This window comes from Typopeltis vanoorti, chromosome 4 (genome assembly GCF_054136105.1).
Source record: "Typopeltis vanoorti isolate ZY-2024b chromosome 4, IOZ_Tvanoo_1.0, whole genome shotgun sequence".
Taxonomy (NCBI): domain Eukaryota; kingdom Metazoa; phylum Arthropoda; class Arachnida; order Uropygi; family Thelyphonidae; genus Typopeltis; species Typopeltis vanoorti.
In genome coordinates, this window is record NC_143552.1 from 130402430 (window position 1) to 130423729 (window position 21300).

The following is a 21300-nucleotide window of genomic DNA, read 5'->3' on the forward strand; positions in this document are numbered from 1 at the left end:
ATATGGAATAAGAGAGAAATTAGCCAAAACACTAAATTAGCTATATACAAGACAGTATTCAAGCCAATCTTAACTTATGGATCTGAGAGCTGGGTCAGAAGTAAAACACTTGACCAAAGACTAGTGACTATAGATATGAGAGTCCTGAGAAAGATTAAGGGCATGCACAGATGGCATCAATGTCAATATCATATTAAAAACGAGGATATTAGGAAAGAACTTAAGATTGTTAGCAATCACTAACACATTTCTGATTGCTAACAATCTTAAGATTGTTAAGACTTAACAATCTTAAGATTGTTAGCAATCAGAAATGTGTTAGTATAGCTAATCTCAGGTGGTATTGCCACTTAAACAGAATGGGAGAGGCAAAATTAGCAAAACAAGTGGCTCTGCCCTTTTCTGCTTTTTCCCTTGGGAAAAAGACCCAAGGGAAGACCAAGATATAGGTGGATTGATATAGTAAAACGTGCCTTAGAAGATAGAAATATAAAATCTCATAATTTTGGAGTCTTGACAGGTAAAAGACTGATTTGGAGGAAAATTGTAGATAGGAAGTTAGTAATGATGTAATTTTTCATGTAGTATTATCATATCCTGTACACCCCCCCCCCCATTGAAGGTATATATATATATATCAGGAATTTGATGATGATGATGATGACCAATACTTAAGCCTATTATGCTTTCTTTTAGATAGATAGTCTTCTGTAATAGTTTGAAATCTAGATTCATGAACTGCAAAACATGGTGTGCTTTCTGGTGCTTTTACCAGTTGTACTCTGAGGTCACATATTCATCTAGTGACAAATGTTGAGGTTTACATTATCTTTCATAGGTCTGATTAAGTTAGGTAATCACAATAAGGTCTCATTGTTCTCTTTGAATAAAATTTCATGTTTACAATGACTTCTGTGAATTATGTGTGCATTTCACACAGATCATGAGATTTTCAGCAGGCAAACATAATACTGATGTTCTTGAAGTCTCTTCTTAATAAAGCATCTGGTTTTTCTAAAATATGAAAAAAAAAAAAAAAAAAAAAAAAAAAAAACTCATTCAGCTGGCACTTGGTAAATAAATTCCTTGACATTAATAATTTAAAAGGTTGAAAAAAGTGGCCAGTTTGTTGGTGTGTGTGGGGGGGGGGGTATCAGTCACAAACATCTAAAGTGCACAAGGTTATGTTTCCTCAGGATTCTGACAATTGGTTCAGGGTTATCATGGATGTAGGAGATAGGAATCTTACCTTCAGTATTGGATTATAGGTGTTCATCATTCGGTGAATTATCTTGGGATTAAGCCCATTTAATTGTATGATTGAATTTGGTATGCATAATTTTTGTTTAGGTTAGCAGTGGAGGAACAAATGAAGTAATCTCTGTGGAGTAGGCTTTGGTGATGCCTTTTTTTTTTTGAGTTGGGGATGCGGATATATCATAAACAGAATTGTATTATCTATAATGGCCTTTGAACAGCATATCTACTAGTAAAGATCAATTTGTAATGGGATAGTTGTCCGAGAGCAAAATGTCTGAGAAGGCTAGGTTTCCATCTTTATTTCATGATGAGTTTGGTTTGGGATTGAAAGTTATTGATCTGCTGTAAGAAAGGGATCATTTGTTACATTTTCTGGATTATTATTATTATTAACTTCCAACCATCGTGGGATCAAAGACTTATCTTGGAAGGTTCCTTTGTCACACACATGCATGCACACTCACAGCTCATCATGCTTACCTATCTTTTTTGTGTCTCATGGCACATGAGGCCAAGATAATTTCTACCAGATACCTCTGTCCTGAGCCACCAGTTCAGTTTCTCTCCACTCTTCCAGCCAGCCATTCTTTCCTTTTCTGTCATTCTCTGCCAAGTTAGTTTAGACCTTCCCTTTTTCTGTTTTTCCTTCTGTGATCCATGTCAAAGCCGTTTTAGGAATCTCTCTCTCTCTCTCTCTGCTGTCCAGTATTAGTATGTTTCCAGTCCATTTCCATCTGCATTTTTTTTTATTTTATTTTATTGATGATGCTTTTTTGCTCAGTCAGCTTATATAAAGCATCATTTGTTTTATGTTGTTTTATGTTGTTACATTTGTTTTATGTTGAAGCCAAAGATGTTTGATTTGAAAACTATTTAATTTAGCTTCCTGTTTTTGGTTAGCTTCCATGCCTCTGATCCATATAATAATATAGCCTTGATACTGCTATTTAAAGTCTATTTTGGTTTTATTATGATATTTTAAAGATTTCTATATATTTAATTTTCTGAAAGCAGTATTAGTTTTTGTCAGTCTTTACATTATATCCCTGTAAGTTTCACCTTCAGTATCTACATTTGCTCCCAAGTATGTAAATTTTTAATTTCTGCTATAGCATGCAGATTGATTTTGATTTCTTTGTGGCATTTTCTGTTTAAGTACTTTTGTTTAGTCATATTTATTTTAAGGCCATCCATTTCAGCTGTGTTATACAAGTCTCCTGAATTTGTTTTTACATCATTGTATTTTGATATCGAAACTGTCATCAGCATAATTGCCTTACTTCCACAAGTGTGTGTCCTCCACATCATTGCCAGAATTTGTTGTGCTGTCCTTGCAGTTTTAGCAATGTTCCTCTAAATTTTAAGTCCCTATTCACCATCACTCCGAAGATCTCTTATTTCCTCCACCTCATCCAATGTATCCCCACTAATGGTATACTCTTCATCCAATCTTTGTTTTCCAATTTTTAAAACCTTACATACTTTGCAACATTGAACTGGTACCTCATGCCCATTCACTCAGTCTATTTGAGTCCTCTTGTATCATCTGTAAACAACTGATTATCCCCATTCAAACCTCCCCAGTATCGTTAACAAACAAGTTAAACATATCCTTGAGGAACACCACTAGTGACTTTTCTCTTCCAAGATATTGCTTCCCCATACAAAACTTGCTCTTACCTATTACATAGTCAATCTCCAATCCAACATGCTAATCTATAATCCCCCCCCCCCTCCAAATCTATTCCACTTTAACTGCAACTCATCATGTGGTAGTTTATCAAAATCCTTTTCAAAATCTGAGTATACCGCTGTGTGTGTGGATTCCACTTGTCCATTGCACCTGTCACCTTATTGTAATAAGTAAGAAGATGACTGAAACATGACTTTTCATTAGCAAATCCATATTGTCTTTCAAAGAGAATGCTTTGTTGTCAACACAATTCTGGATCTTTGTCTCACTAACCTCCCCAACACTTTAACCACAACACCTGACACACAGATTGACCTAAAATTTGAAGCGTGAGTCTTGTCATTTCCTGTATGAAGTACAGGAAATGACAAGACTCACGTTTCAAATTTGCGTGAGTCTTGCCTTCCTTCTGCTCCTTGAGAACTTGACCTAGTGCAAAGACTTATATTAAACAAGTATGTCAAGGCAAATGTCAACTCCCTGGCAAATTCCATCAAAATACATCACATCACATCAAATCCCACAGCCTTGTTAACATCAAGTTTACTCAGTTTCCCCATATACCTCTTGTCACTCACATTCAGTCTCTCCTCCTTCCTTTCCACTACACACAAACTCTGAATAATGTCACATTCACAAAATGAAATACCTTTTTGAACTGCTCAATATCTCAGCTATATACTCTTCAGTGGATATCATTTTACCATTTTCACCAACCAGTGTTACCCTTCCATAAACATTCTTTCTTCTGCTGGCTGCATATTGAAAAAATACCCATGATTTTTCCATTAGCTAAATGCTTCAATTTTGCTACCCTTATCAACTGATTCGCCCTCCATGGAGCCTAAGAATCATTGGGGGGAGGCCCAAACTATCAACACAGTATCTATTATACCTGTCCTTGAAACCATTAACAAACAAAACATTCACTACTTACTCAAGCAACCTATTACATTTATTCACCTCTCTCCAAGTGAAAAATCTAGTCCTCATGCACTTGCTTACCACACTTTTACCCAACTTCCAGAGATGACCTCTTATTCTGTCCCCACTCTGGCTAGGTGCTGAAACATTTCTGATGCATCAATTCTGTAAAAGCTTTTAAATAACTTAAATGTTTCTATCATATCTATCAACTTTCCACACACCCTCATTATCTTCTCATAGAGAACGTTCCACAGGCCACTCACCATATTGGTTGCTCATCTCTGAATCCTTTCCATCACTTCCACATCCCCAAGAAATCCAGGTGGCCAGACCTGAGCACAATAATCCAGATATGATTATCAAGGCACTTTTTAAAGATGAATGATTAACTCCTTTATCTCTGCCAGTTAGTGTATTCTTCAATAACCAGGTAATCCTATGAGCTACCCTGACTACTTTATCTCAATATGCCCTCTAAACTTCAACTCTCTATTTACCTACTACCACCCTCAAAATCCCTGGTTTCATCAGTTTCCTGGAGTTCTCTCAATCCAATACAATACATAGTTTGTAATCTTTGTATCCAAAACTATTTAACTTTACACTTTTTCAGATTAAATTGACATTCATTATGTTTTGCCCATTCTGTCAGCCTTTCGAAATCATCGTGCAAGATTTCTACACCACTTTGATTAACTATTACACTTTCCAACTTTGCACCATCATCAAACAACTGAATATCTCCATTCAAATTATTTCCTATATCATTATATACAAACAGCAGTGATCCAAGCGCAGAGCCCTGAATCACACCACTAGTCACATTCCTTTTCCTGAAATCTGCTTTTCCACATATTACTTTTTTGGTATCTGTTATCAGCCATCCTCTTATCCGCATAATCAGCGTCATATTCATCTCCATTTGTTGTAGTTTCCATGACAAAGTTCCATCTGGTATCCTGTTAAATGCTTTTGCAGAATCCTAAGTATCACTGTGTAAAACATTCTCTTTATTCAACTCAGCTCTCACCCTATTATAAAAAGTTAGCAGATTACTGTGACCAACCCTTCACAGAGCCATGCTGCCCCTCATAGAGTATCCTATTATTATCAATTCATTTCTCAATTCTCTTTTTGACCAACTTTTCCAGTACTTTTACCATCACTCAAGATATAATTTGTTTATAATTTGCTTCCACAGACTTAGATCCACCTTTATACAAAAGAATTATTTTGCACTCCTTCCATTCTCCTGGGAACCTGCCAGAGACTTATGAGGGTGGTCTGAAAAGTTCTCAGTCTTGACCATAGATGGCAATAGATGATCCTGGAGCAAGATTCATCACTTACATAACCTGAGTGTCTTCTATCACATTCTGCTTCAAGTGATTATCTCTCAGGAGGTGAATAAGTTTCATTTCCTTCCTACCATGTGATATGCTGATGAATGTCTTCCACATCATCCCTGGGATCCACTTGGCCTATAGCAGCAAACGATTTTATATTTTCTGCTATTGGTCTCGATCTCACACCAGATTGACTCAAAAGAACTGCCATCTGCATGAAACTCCTACTTTTGCAGAAACAAAACTACTGTTCCATTTACTCTGTCCTCCCCAAAAATACTAAATCCGGTCATATTCTATCCCTGTAACTAGATCATCTGCTGTTAACCAAGTCTCACTGATGCCTATAATGTTTCATGAGGTTCTATTAAGCAACATCAAAAATTCCTCCCTCATGTTTCTGGTGCTTCTAGCATTAGTATATAGAAACTGTAGCATCCTCTTAAGCCCCCTCAACCACCTTTACATACCAAAGTGACTACCCCATTCAGTATTTGTTGCCTGAGAGAGTAAATTTCTCAATTTTTGTTCGTTCACATACTTTTTCACTTCACATTTTCCATAAACTTTCACATTCTCCCTCATACATTACTTCTCACCTCTCAGGTCATTGGTTCGAACCAAAGCAATCAATTCTTTTGCCATTCCTTTCTGCATTCTGACAGCATTACTAATATTATTAATTTTTGCACCAGGGAAACAAGATTTTGTAGTACTTTTGTGAAGTGCTCCCATTTCCATGGAATCACCATAAAAAATTATCTGTTTAAGCTCTTTTTCTCATTTATTCTTTCAATTTTCTTTTTGGCTTTGGACCTGTTGCTTTTTTTCTGTTCATAGTTTGACTAATCTCTTGCTGTTTCTGCAATATTTCAATCTTGGGCTTTGTCTTGTAAAGGACTGCATGCAAGCAAGCTATTTCTCTATTCAGGTCTTCTATGTTCTACTGAACTTCTTCCACTACAACTTTCACAGATGCTATCTTACTACTACTTTCAATCACCCATCATTTATACTCTCTTTCACATTTCTTTCATCATTATTTCAACCCCAGAACTCCATTCACTCCAGTGCTTTGGGTTTCACAACTTTCAGTACTAATCTCTTCTACTTCAGTAATAAATTTAGTTTAATCCTTTATCCAAGTGTAAGCAAACAAAGTTTGCACCTGAAGTATCTTCAGGAACTGAGGCAACTCGTGGTAAAGGTGGACCAAGCTCTCATCACTTTTCTTAGTATCTCCCATAATGCAAAGCACATCTCCTTGCAGACCTGTATAATGCTATGCATTAAGGCAGGAGTATCAAATTCAGTTGGACTGCAGACTATTTGCCATAAAACTGTATCTCAAGTGGGCCACAAAAATTTTCAACTAAGAAAAGCTGCACTATTTAGAATTGAAGGGAAGTGAAAGAATAAGTATAATGGAAAATTAATAACAAAAATTTTATTTATTCTAAGTCATTACAAGACACATAAAATAATAGTATAATGATTATGACAACTAAAAAAAATAAAGAATATTTTTATTATATTAATATTATTGGAATAAAAGGTGTTAGCTGATTTTTTTTATTAATATTTACAATAGATGGCATTTAACCAAATTAAATCGAAATTAATTTTATTACTGCTTTGCATTTGCATTTGAGTTAGTGGGCACACTCACACACACGTAACTAAAAACAATAGTTTTAAGTTAGATACTGTGTTTGCCGGTGCAACATATGGTTTTGCTTGAGTCTAAACAGCATGGTTGATGTGGAAGGAGACATGTGATTCATTAGTTAGTCCCATTTTTATCCCAGTTGTCTCTGATTGTACTAAAGAAATATATTACACATGTTGAGAAATATATTACACAGACAGCAAATGTCTCTGTACTTTATTCACTGGTACAATAAAACTACTTGTTTTTCTTGCATCTGCAATATAGTGGCAGTTGGGGGAGACCATGTTGTTTACCTCGGTGATCGAGTTATCGCCCCAACATGAAAGTGATTAAATTTTATTTTCTTGTGCGATGTATACGCAAAACTTTAAAAAAAAATTTTTTTTTTTACGTAAAGTAAAATCAGGGGTGCGAGTGATATGCGATTGTGAGTTATATTCGAGTAAATACGGTATTTGTTTTATTATAAAAAGCAATCATCTTTTTTAAATCTTTCCTTGAGGCATCGTTGGCCACATGCAGCCTGCAAAGCCACCAGTTTGACACACCCCCTGCAACATCAATGCTGGAACATCAATGCATTTGCAGCCAGATCTTTGTTATGTCAGGAAGAAGGTCTTGCAATAATAACTGAAAAGTTTTAGCTAGCGTAGCATGGTTCAGTTCAGTTGAAACTGAACCATAATATGAGTGAGCTGTCAAGCTTTTACCATTCACTTGCTGAGAAAATTAAATTTAAAAACTTTTAACTTTCATTTTCTAGCAGATGAATGGTTGAGATATAAAACTTAGTTTGATCAGTTGCATCTAGGTTGCAGATGAATGTTATTGCCAGTATATGGGAAACACCCTCTTTTTTTGAGGTCTGGAGTAGCTAGAAAAAAGTCCCCTGTTATCCCTAGAGCATACTTTTAGATTTACTCAATCAATAGGTCCACCCAAGCTGTTATACTGTAGGTTTATGAAACCAGTAATTGTCCCAAAGTATGTGGCTTTTTTAAAAAAGGAAAAAAAAAAAGCAGTATTTCTATCATGGCTGATGACATCATTTAGTAAAGAATTCAGAGGAAGCTTGGCATTTACAAAACCTAATCCACTTCAGATCTTAGTTTTTGGGCATCATCACCTGAGAGATCATAAATGTTATGTAGAATGTTGTGCACGAAGTGTAGGAGAAGAAAGTTGACATGGCTTGTCATTTCACCCTTCTTCTCACTCACTTTTCAGCTCATTTCACCAGAAACCAACTTTTACTGTATTTCTGAGAAGGACAATACTAAAAATGACTCATGGTATCATCCTTCCCAGAAATACAGCATTGTTAAAATGTAACTCAGTATAGCTCACACCAAACATGGTATGAAATCTCTCCATCAGGTGGTAGATGATGGTAAGTTTTTAGTTGGTAGACATTTGACATTTACATTGCCCATTGGACAACAACCACTCTGCTTTTATTAGAGACTTGAAATTGCTTGGAAGGGGGAGGGAATCCCATATTGGTCTTTATAGCAGGATATTGGATTATTTAATCCTTAACTCACCCTGATGCTAATGTTTTGGTAATTTTTTTTTTTTTTAATAAAGAGAAGCCTTATAAAATCAAAGAGCTATACACACTTGTTTAAAGAAGGCTTTCAGCTTTTATAAACATCCATGCCCACAGCAGGATTTGAACCCACCACCTGGTGGTCAGAGAGTGGATGTAACCCATCTTTGATATAAACTTTTTAATCTCCAATAAATTGATTCCTATGGGACAACTTACTGGAATTACAGGGTGTAGAGAAGGATTCCTGTTTCATCATACACATCAAGCATTTCCAAGTAGGTCACAAGATTATGAGAAAGTTTCATCTTACTTCTATGTCTGCACCCTGTAAAAAAAAGTTTTCTGTTCACCATCAAGGATAAATTCTCATCTCTGTCTTTAAGTTTATTGTGTTCTCTGTGAGTATCAGCTCTTTCTGTATTTTGATCAGAAATCATGAAAAGGATTAGTGAGCACCAAAACTACATTCATTGTTGATGAATATAAGAAGTCTGAACTAGCTCATGGTGTCAACACAAAATACATAAGTTTATGAACAGCTCATCCACAAAACTCTGTTTGATCACCAACATTCCTTCAAAAAAAAGAAAAGAAAAAGTAATTAGTAACCTAACTATATCTGCCTAAATTTGGAATGGTGATTTTTCCATGTCAAAAGTTCTGGAGGTCTTTACCAGGAACAGATGTTAATGTTTTGAATTTACTAATCTTTCTGTTAAGTCTAACTGTTACTTCAGTTATTTTTATTATTTTTGTTTTCTCTAGCATGCAATACCTACCTTGAATGGTTAGCTAGTTATTAAACATTCTTTCTTGTTTAAATTAGTTTCCTCTGATGGTTGCACTGAAGATGGACTGTGATTGATTTATAGAGTTAAATATCTTGTTTCTACCTTGTTTAATTTTAAGTATTGTTGATAAGTTGCAGAAATTTTAAATGAAAATAAGGATGTCAGATTTTTAAGCTGCTGGTTTGAAGGAGTGAATATACTTGCACCATTTATTTTGATGAGTTAAGTTAAGATTAAAATTGAAAGATGAAGAAATTTTTGTTTCCTTAGTTGATTAAAAGTTTGTTATTTGTATTGCCATTTAAATTCACACTATTGTATTTCAGGTTGTTCCCATGTTGCCTAGAATACTCTGTGAGAAATTGTGTAGTTTGAATCCTGGAGAAGATAAACTTACATTTTCTGTAGTTTGGCATATTACTCCAGATGGTGCAATACTGAGTGAATGGTTTGGACATTCTGTGATAAAATCATGCATGAAACTGACTTATGAGTTTGCTCAGGTATAAAATTTTTCTTTCATTTTTATGCATGGAAGAAGGTACACTGTTGGATATGTGGTTACACATAAACATATTCATACATGTTTACTTTGTATGGTTACTAAATAACTTAAGGAAGTCACAACACATATACGTTGTGAATTCCATAAGTTATTTAGTAATCATGTGCAACCAATTTATAAGCCTTTCTACGAGAATTACTTTGTATGGTTATGATTTTTAAGTAATATTCACTAGTGACAGTGTATTATTTATATCTATGTAATAGCAAATAGTAGTATCCCTTTTAGCCATTGGGGGTATACACTCCACCAGAGGAATTGCTAGCCCATACAGATTCTCCCATTCTACAGTTGCCCCAAATTGCAGTTTTCTGTCCATTAAACTGCACCAAGGGGTGCACAAGCTTTTTTTCACTTGGGTGTGGGTAGGGGATTTTTAAATCGGTTGTGTTTGATAGGTGACTTTCAAGCACAGGGTAACGGAGTTTTGTTGATTGTAAAAATAACTACAGCAATTAATTGACTTAATAGTTCTGCCACTAAAAAACTATGTGGCTTCTTCCAGGTAAATACACACACACACATACAAAAAAAAATATAAAATTAGTAACCATAAACTAAAAAAAAATGCTAGTAAGCAAAGCTTATAGGAAATGTTACAGTATAAATGATGGAAATATGCAAAAGCATGTTTGAAGGTGGTTTGCTGAAAAGTTGAAATCTGGCATTTAGAAGGATGTAGTAAAAGATTCCCAAATGTCACATAGGATCATTCTTTGTCATTAAGCATGGATTAAGTGTACCTTGTGAAAAGAGGACAGTTTCTGAGTGAGTTTTTTTTTTTTTTTTTTTTTTTTTTTTTTTTTTTTTTTTTTTTAATACCCATTGTGAGTTAGTTGCTGGAGTAGAATTTATAGTTATTCATTAATTATGATATTAGGGTGGCATATAAATCTATTCTTACTATATGTGTGTCTGTCCAGCTCTCCTAAAGGCTATAACCCTTCTACAAATATCCTGGGGTTTACAGAATTCTCTGTTCTTTTCATTCATTTTTCTCACATACACCATACAATGATTGGAACAAAAGCTCTATGCTCTACTTAGAAGACAACTTCACCTCTTATAAGAAAAAAGACTCAACTATGGTCCTCTTCTTACAGAGCACACTTAATAAGAACCTAGAAATGATCCTGTGCAACATTTGGAAATCTCTCATTAGATTCTTTTAGATGTCTGGATTTCAGCTTTTCAGCAAACCACCTGCAAACAATGTTAGATAACAGTTGAATCATACCACTTCCATACTCTCACATATTTCCATTATTTATACTGTAACAGTTCCTGCAAGCTTAGCTTAGTAGTGTTTTAGTTTATGGTTACTGATTTTACTACTTTTTTACTTTTTCATTTTACTTTTTTTGGCCTAGAAGAAGCCTGTAATTATTTTTATGGCCAATGAAACCCAGTTATTCTCTACTTTAAATCCATTGCTTTTAATAGGCAAGTTAGTTTTATGGTAGTCACAGTTAACAGAATAATAAAAAAATTAAAAATAATAATAATTATTAATTTTACTTTTTTTATGATAGGTCATTTTATCATAAATAGCCACGATCTTAAATAAATACAATCTTTGCACTATTTTCAAGCCCCACTTAAAACTAACTACCCTTATCTGCTCCACTAAATACAAACTTTCTTTTCCCTCAGTCCAGGTGTATATAGAATTTCTTGTTCCTGCAAGTAGGCCTACTATGGACAGACAAGAAGATCAGCTGCCATCCACATGGAAGAACATAAAAAATACATCTGCAGTCATGACTATGGTCAATCTGGCCTTGCTGACCATGCTTTGGATACAGCTTACAGAATCAATTGGAAAAAAAAAATCCATGATTCATCACAGTAAATTTAGAAGAGAAAGACTATTTTTAGAATCTGTTGCTGCTCTTAAAAATTAACCTAATTGGAATAAATATGGATGCATAAAACTTTCCAAAATATGGGAAACACTAATACTATGAGATCCAGTTTACATCATGGGCTGCTGACAGACATTCATAGATGGGTCCCACCTAGTTAGGACTCTAGTCTTTTGTCTACATGTTTCACCTAGTTTTGTGCTGCCTTTGTGTGTATGTTACAAGTCTCCTAACAACGTAACTGAGAGACAAAATATTGGAAGAATTAAATACTATTTTTAGTCCTTTTCTACTGCCTTTTCACTCGATTAAGCTTCTAATCCTTATCCTGCAGTGTTTTAAATGCCATGGTACAGATTTAAGCATTTTCCTAAGCGTGTTATAATTACCTGCCTTGTAGTTCCACAAATACCCCTTCTTGATAGAATATTCCTCCTTGGGAAATTTTTACAATTTCCCAAGTCAAGACTGCATGGTTACTTTTACCTATTGGAAGCAGTGTTGTCAGGATAGCTCTTCTGATCCTGTGACCAGGTCCAGTACTCTCACACCCCTAGTCCCTTCCATCACATGCTGTCTTAAATAATTATCCCTCAGCAGGTGTATAAATTTTTTTTCCTTCCTGCCATGTGATCTTTCTTCCTTCCAGTCTATATCTCCATAGTTAAAGTCCTCCATAATAATTATTATGGGGGACTTTAATGAGTACAGATCGAATGATCATAATCACTTGACCTGTACTCGTACTATTTTGGCGATTCATGTCTTCCAGATCATCTGTGGAACTCCCTAGTCTATAGCAATAACCAACTGTATATTTTGTCTTATTGGTCTTGATCTCACACCAGATTGCTTCAACTGAACAACCACCCTTCCACCTGTCTCCTATTCTTTTTGGTTGCAATTCAGCTGCTATCATCAGCAGTACTCCTCCCTCCATCCTCTTCTCTATATTCCCTTAAAATACTAAACTCTTCTCATTCAATCCCTGTAACTACTACTACTGCTATTAGCCAAGTCTCACTAATGCCTATAACTTTTGGTGAGGTTGCCATAACCAATGCCAAAAATTCCTCCTTCTTGTTCCTGATTCTTCTGGCATTAGTATATAGAGACAGCAACATCCCTTTATTCCCCCACCCACTTTTACTTTCTGAATTGACTACCCTATCCAACATTTTTGCTTGAGAGATTAGATTCCTCACTTGGTCATTCTCACACTCACTCGCTTCATGGGTGAGGTTGCCATAACATCAAAACCATTCAGATACAGTCCATCCACATTGTACAAATCCTTCTTCCCATCAAACAGAGACCGCAAATTCTACATCATTCCTTTTGTACAATTTATGTATAGACTTATTGGCTGTCAATGCCCTCCTCATCATTTTGCCTCTTCTAGCAACTCCTTTACATCCTCCCTCATAGAATACTTCTCACCTCTCAAATCATTGGTACCAACCAGACAAGTCAAAGGAAATGATATTTCCTTTAACTTAGCTGTTTGCATCCGGATGGCATGGCTAATATCTTGAATTTTTGCTCCCAAAAAACACGATTTTTCATACTTTCGTTAAATCCTACCCTGATTATTGAGTCTCCATACATAATTTTCTCCTCAACTTTTTGTTTTTCTTATTTGTTTTGTTGATCTTTATTATTCTATTCTGTTATATATTTAAGTGACCAATACACCTCCTAAGATTAGCTCTGCTAACACATTCTTGAATGCTAACAGTCTCGAGTTTTCCTAATATTCTCATTTTAATATGATACTAAGATTGATACCATCTGTTCACTCTCTTAATCTTTCTCACAACTGTTATATCTGTGGCCTCCAATCCTTTGATCAAGTGTTTTATTTCTAACCCAACTCTCAGATCCATAAATTAAAATTGGTTTGAACACTGTCTTGTGTATTTTCCACATAAATTTATTTAGTTGACTTCCTACTACACCAGCTTTGCTAATTCTGTTGTCTGTTTCATATTTAATTTACCATCTTCACTAAAAATTGTGTTTAAATATCTGAGATGTTTTACTTGTTCTATAGGTTCTCCATTCAGAATATAGTTGATGTTTTTGATGTTTCTACATATTTTCATTGTCTTTATCTATCTATTACTGATTTTTATACCAAATTTATTACAGCAGTTATTCAATTTAGTCAGCAAATCCTGCAGACTTGTGCTGGATATATTTACGAGTATAACGTCATCTGCATCAAGTAAAGAGTTAAGGTTAATATCTCAAATTTTGATATCAGGCCTAATGCCACTCTTTTTCATCATGTGATATATACAGATAACAAATAACAGATAATGTGCAACTTTGTCTCACCTGATTTAACATCAAACCAACTTCTTGTACCTCTTTCAGTTCTAACGTTTCGTTATGTATCCTTTGAGGGTACATATGAGGGTGGTCTGAAAAGTTCTTGGCCTCGACCAAGTAATTTGTTTTATGCAGTTGTCTGAAGCAAAAGTATTGTCTGTATCGAAAGTTTATTTTTCACTTGGTTAGACTATAATAAATTTAGTTTAATCCTTTATCCAAGTATGAGCAAACAAAGTTTGCACTTGAAAATATCTTCAGGAGTGAAGTAAGGTAGTACAACTCATAGCAAAGGTGGACCAAGCTAACGTCACTCCTATCTCAGTATCTCCCATAATGCAAAACACATCTCCTTGCGGATATGTATAATGTTATGCATTAAGGGAAGGGCCACTACCTGACCTTTCGACCTTTGTATAGGTGAAGCGTGCTCTAAAAACAAGACAATCCTGAAAGATCACCCAACTAAGCATTGTTCCACTCAATGACTGGCTCACCCCATCACTGAGAAGAACTTCTCAGCATTTGCTCTATCCAGTGGCAGGTTCACCCCACCACCAAGCAGAGCCATAATCTCAGTGGTGGCCCCACTCAGAGACAGGCAAAAACCTACCCCCAAACAGAGCCTCTCAATCAGAGCCAGAGCCGCACCGGTTTCGACCTTTATTGAGGTCCCATCAGTGGGAGTCACGCTCAGAAGTGGAGATACCAAAGCAGAAGCAATGGAGAGGTCATCTTTACCTAAAGGAGTTGCCAAAAGATGTGCCACCTTATTATTAAATTACTCTGGATTTAGAGAAAGATGTTGAAAGTTTATTTTTCACTTGGTTAGACTATAATAAATTTAGTTTAATCCTTTATCCAAGTATGAGCAAACAAAGTTTGCACCTGAAAATATCTTCACGATTGAGGTAAGGTAGTACAGCAACTTGTAGCAAAGGTGGACCAAACTAACATCACTCCGATCTCAGTATCTCCCATAATGCAGATCAAAAACGCACTAGCATGAAAATCTCTGAACAGTGCTTGGAGCATTTTAACAAGAATAAAACTAATTTTGTGCATTGATTTATTACTATGGATGAGACTTGGATTCACCATTACACTGCAGAATCCAAACAGCAGTCAAAACAGTGGACAGAAGCCGTTTGTTCAGAGCCAAAGAAGACAAAGTTGGTTCCATCAGCAGGAAAGGTCATTGCATTGGTGTTTTGGGATACTAAAGGCATTTTGTTTATTAATTATCTTGAAAAGAGTAAAACAATAACCGGGGAATATTATTCTGATCTTTTAATCAGACTAGACAAAAAAATTTGTGAGAAAAGACCCAGTCTGCAGAAGAAAAAAATCATCGTTCATCAGGACAATGCACTTGCCCACAAAGGTGTTTTGGCAATGGGAAAATTAACGGATCTGCACTACGAATTGCTGGAACATCCACCCTATTCCCCAGATTTGGCTCCCTCTGACTTCTATCTCTTCCCAAAACTAAACTCTTCCTCGCTGGTCAGCATTTTTCTTCGAATCAAGAGGTGATTGCAGCTGTAGAGGGGTATTTTGCAAATCTTACTGAGAACCACTACAGGGATGGGATAGTAGCTTTGAGGCATCGCTGGAATAAATGTATTAGTCTTAAGGGAGATTATGTTGGAAAATAAAAATAATTTTGTAATTGTAAATTTGTTTTTTCATTGTTAGGCAGAGAACTTTTCAGACCACCCTTGTAACAGAAATATAAGGTCTTGATTATATTGGAGCCTTGACAGATAACAGATTAATTTGGAGGAAAATTGTTAATAGCATGAACTAATTTGTTCATGCTGTTCTATCATAATACTCCTTACCCCTCACTCCTCCCACAAGGATGCATATAAGGAATTGATTATGTTGTATCTGTTGTATCAGCTTTTCTCTTGGTGCCTTGTCATTTACCTTTTCCAGATTTACAAAACTTAAATACAGGCTCTTGTATTTAAGATTACTGGTGGGCTGATGATGACTTTCTCCATGATTATTGAGAGAAACAAAATGAGTGCAATAGGACAATAAACAATGCCCGCCTTTTAATCACTTTTTTTGACTGATTGATTTTATTTCCAGTTGTAGGATAGATGCTAAATAAATTGGAAAGTTTCAACAATGATTTAGAATTAATTACAGGACATGTATTTTTTGCACATTTATAGGATGAAAGCAGCATTACAAATCTTGCTGATTTCCAGTCTATTCAGGATTTTTTTGTTAATTTTATTATTATAATTATTTGTTTTTATTGATGAAAGACTAGAGGTCACTCCAAGTGATCTACTCTTTGTATTGTATTGGGATAATTTTTCATAGTTTTATGTGCCAGATTTGAGAAGAAGAAGAAGAATGATATTAATGGGTTTGCTTTGTGTATGGGTAATACTGCTGTTTGGATGAGTGAAAGTAAAACAGTTAGAGCATGGAAGGGAAGAAAGTTGTGAGCTGTAACAAAGGACCATGATTATTGGATTCCAAGGCAATAGGTAACTTTCTCTGCATAGTGAACCACCACCTTGCTTTCTGTAGGTGTGAAGTGGCTAATTCCATGTTAATGTCTCTGGCTTTTTTTTTTTTTTTTTTTTTTGATGTACTTGGTGCGTACATCCCATGTGTATATTTTACTTTCATTCATAGTCAAAAAATGAACGTATTCATCGTGCTGCTCTGTAATATAAATGCTGTTATGCTAGTTCTGTAATACGCATATAATATGGAACTTCACATCTATTTGTGTGATTAATGTATCAGACAGCCAGTAAGCTGAGTTCATGCACCTGTGGGTTACACAATTCTTGTAAACTCCATTAGTTTTGCACATCAAGAAGCCCTTTCTGTCCATAGGATTTCCATTTGTTTGGATATCTTCTGGGTCTTAGATCATTCCTGATGCACTTTAGACACTATTACATATAAATATCCCAGTTGGGTTGCATATTCTCTGATGCACACACTGGCACATCTGGCATTACCTTTCCTGCATGCAATATGACATTTTTACAAAGCAGTGGATTCCATGATTGATGTGGTGTATCTAATAAACTGCCACTCTATATATGTTTGCACTCAGTCCTCAACTCATAATAGGGTTCCATTTTGGTGATAGTTATAAGTCAAAAAAAGGTCATAAGTCAGAAATCAGAAAAAACAGGTAACATGCTCAAATGCTAGAATGTGTAGATGTCTGTTTTGTAATGTTTTTAACTAATTTTACTCTTTGTTTATAGTGAAAGTATACAACATACAAATTATAACATAAAATTACTGTATACTGAACCGTACTCTAATAAATTATGAAACATAAGTGTATAGTGCTTCTGTGAGCTTGTTAGTAAAATAATCAGCTGAAAACACATGAAGCAAGAGGTAATTCCTTTAATTGCTGCTTTATTAATTAGACATTTCATCAGAGGTAGGCATGAGATATTGTGTGTGTGTGTGTGTGTGTGTGTGTGTGTGTGTGTGTGTGTGTGTGTGTGTGTGTGTGTGTGTACACATATACATACACATTGCAAGAAAACATTCTAAGGATGGTTGATTAGATAGATGCATAACTTGTGGATGATCTAAGGTCATCTTCAGTGGATGAGGTGACAGCAGGAGCAGATTTCTTTTAAAAATTTATACAATATGTCCAACTCAGTCTGCAGTTTATCTTTTTCTTTTCCATATAAATTTCTCTGTAGCAAGCAGTTGTAGCTCACATTGTTCTCTCTATTTTGCTAAATCTCTTTGTGTTTGGATCATTTTCTCAAGCAGCCAAATTGCCTTATTAACAGAGACAAATATCTCTGCTGATTTTTTTAATAAACTTTTTTTGGGGGGGTGGGGAGCTGTTTCTTCTTATTCTACAACTTTCTATGCTTCTTCTTCTATGAGTTCTTCCTTTGAGAGCTCTTCTTCCACAGCTGTATAAGGCTTTCTATTTTGTTGAATTCTATGAATGTATGAACATACATTTCAGTAGCTTTTTACAAACACCTTTCAGACACTTTGCTGTTACCTCACTTCAAGCTGCACCTACATTCATATGATGCAAGATACTATATTCCTTCCAAAAGTCCCCGAGAATTTTCTCACCCTCAGTAGATGCAGTAATCTGAGCAAAAGTATTTCTTACATAATATGCCTTGAAGACAGCAATAATTAATACCTTGGTCTATCCAGATTGCAGGAATGAAGTGGTATTCAGTGAACTTGTTAAATGGGATGATCATAAGTATGAGTCGTTGCATACATCGTAGGTCAAGGGCTGACGTTTGTTTGTTTGTGTGTGTGTGTGTGTGTGTGTGTAAAAAAACATTTCTCTTATCTCACAAAGAAAGTTTTTTTGGCTCCTACCAGAAAAAGAAAAAAAAAAAAAGTTTATGTGGTTTGAGCTTACTGAGTCAGAAGTTGTTGAAATCAATATATGTGTTGATTGGGTATTGAATCTTGTGGATGATGTTGGCATTTTCGTCTTTTCACTGGTATTGTGCAACACAGAGGTTGAAGTTTAGTGTTCAGCTTCTAAGAATGCAAAGTTTGGTATTTCTTAAAAATGCAGGAGAATACAAGAGTTCCAAGTATAAGGAGAATCCTTATACATAAGGATGGTCACATGTCTGTAGATAAATCAGTTAATATAACTAGTGCCCTAGAGGGAATCCAGTTTGATGTCTTGAATATTTATCCTGATGAAGAAGAAACGATGGACACTGGCTGCGTAAACCACCAACATCCGTGAAAGCAGGATATCTTAACTGTTGAGTTATGTTCTACATTTACTTTTGTTCTGCTGTAAATGTCAGAAATCTGGTCATTCTCAGACTACCTGTCATAGCTCTGACATCTACACCTAATATGACAGTAGAAATCATAAGAACAAACACTGTAACAGCAAAATACCAAAATGTCCTAATTGTGAGGGAGATCATCCAGCCTGCTCTATAGCATGGCAAAGGTGGAAGGATAAAAAGGAGATACAAAAAATAAAAACCAAGCATAGCATTCCCTATCAGGAATCAATGAAGCAGTATAACCACAAATGTAATAACATTTAGTGGTTCAAAACCTCTATACTGAAAAGGCAACTGTAAAGAAAGTGTCAGTGGGACCTTAATGTGCATGTTGTTGCTACCTTCTCATGGTATGATTTACTTGCCGTCTCGCTTTCTCTAAAATGCATTAAATGGAAAACTGTTTTTCACTCCTGAGGACATGCCAAAAATGGTCCCATTACACAAGAGTCTTAGATATCTCTGTTCCCCTATAAAGAGATAAAACAGGGCTATGTCTGTAGATAAAAACAGTTAATATACCTAGTGCCCTAGAGGGAATCTAGTTTGATGTCTTGGATATTTATCCTGATGAAGAAGAAACGATGGACACCGTCTTCCCACCAATGCTCCTCTTAAAGTATGCATTTATGTATGCACATACCATTTAAAAAGGGAGTGCAAATGCCTAGTAACTGCATGCACAAAATTTTTGTTTTCAGAATTTCTAGTTTATAGCCAATAATTTTTGAACATACTATACATACTTTAAAGATAATTTATATGCTAAATCATTGTCACTTATTTTATTTAGTAATTTCTCCAGTTATTACTCTAACCCATTCCAATTTAACACATTCGTTACTTTTAGTCTGTACCATGTTGGCAAACTGACATCAATAAGTTGCAGAGGCAAATTTGTTTAAAGCATCTTCTCTCCAGAGTCTAAACAGTACAGTCACTTGAACTCCTGCAAATGGTAATAGATTTTTGTAGCTACACAGATTTTAGTGAGTTATAGCTAAATGAGAAATGGGCAATATGAATGTGAGAAATATTACATTAGCAGTTTTAGTGCATTATAAACCCTCAAAATGTTACTGTCAATATTAAAGCAGAAAAGAATTGCAAATTTGTTTTAAGTGACTAGACAAATGTGTCAAAACAGTGATGCCAACTTCAAAGAACAGCATGCGAGTTGCACTTAGTGAAATATTTAGATATCACTAGAATGACGAAATATTTACTCATAGAAATATTTAGCATGCAATATACATGATCTTTTAGCAAAGATGTCTCTAATATTAGACATATCAAATGAAGAATTTATGGTTAGTGATTTTTGCTATGGTGAACACAGGCTACTGCAACTGTTGATACAGAGACTGGAAACTTGCACACAAAATGTTTTTCATGTGCACATGGCATTGCAAAAATTTCAGGGAATATGCCATCCACAGTTGTCTGAAAAAGAAAAATCCAAGGCCAATAAAAACAAACCTTCACAATATTGGAAATTATGAAAATATTTTCACAATGGAATTGTTGTGGACTCTGTAAGAACATCTGTGACACCAAGGCTCTCTTGCAGAAGTATAAACCAATCTGCTTTTGCCTGCAAGAAACATACTTGAAGTCCAATAATGATCTGCCATTACAAAAGGTAATATATGATATGCCATCATTTGTAAGGACAGAACAGGGGGATGGATCTGCCTAGGGGGGGTTGTCATCCTTTTGCAAAGAATTTTATAACCACACGATACTCAGTTTTATCCATTTCAAGGGATATAGACAACACTTTTGCTTCAGACAGCTGTATAAAACAAACTACTTGATAGAATGACTTGCAATTTCACATGGATGCTTATGACAGATGTACCAACTTAGAAAAGAAAAATCTTGCCAATAGTATTGCCATCTATGATTGAAGCTGAGAACTTTTCAGACCACCCTCGTAATACAAATGTAGAGGCAGTTTCCACTTGACTCTCGGTTGATCTTACACAGTATGTTGCATCTACATACCTCAGGATGTTGATGTTATATTCCAGTTGCCATCCACTTCACTTTGCACTGCAACTATGGAAGCATTGAAGAAAGTGTGGGTTATCTTTCATAGATACTCTACAACAGTGTTTCTCAAACTTCAGATATCCGTGTACCCCTTCCTAAATTTTCATTATTGCTACCCCCTTATCAAAATAATAATAATAATAATTAATAAAGAAATAAATAAAATAAAAAAGTTTATTTTGTTGGAAATGTCTATCTTATTTGAATTTAGATGTCCATGTAAACAAAAAAATATGCTTTATTTTTAATAGAACAAAATTGATTCATATAATTGCATTTTTATCGGTCGCTATCATGCGTTCTTTGTGTTGTTGTATGCATGCAATGTATGTTCATATACGAAGATTCACGAGTGATTGCCCGTAAATTTTTGCAAACTATGAAGCAGTTATCACAATTTGAATAGGAGAATTTATACATAATGTATATTTTATTGAG

General features: G+C 35.2%; 1 protein-coding gene across 3 annotated transcripts in view; it reads left to right on the forward strand.

The window, feature by feature from the left end:
* Dis3l2 (Dis3 like 3'-5' exoribonuclease 2) overlaps positions 1-21300 on the forward strand; it is a 592606-nt gene that overhangs the window by 370333 nt on the left and 200973 nt on the right. For all 3 annotated transcript variants that reach the window (XM_090392002.1, XM_090392000.1, XM_090392001.1), the window contains exon 13: positions 9568-9744. In XM_090392002.1, the coding sequence (XP_090248128.1) occupies positions 9568-9744 (177 nt within the window). The remainder of the gene's footprint in view (positions 1-9567; positions 9745-21300) is intronic.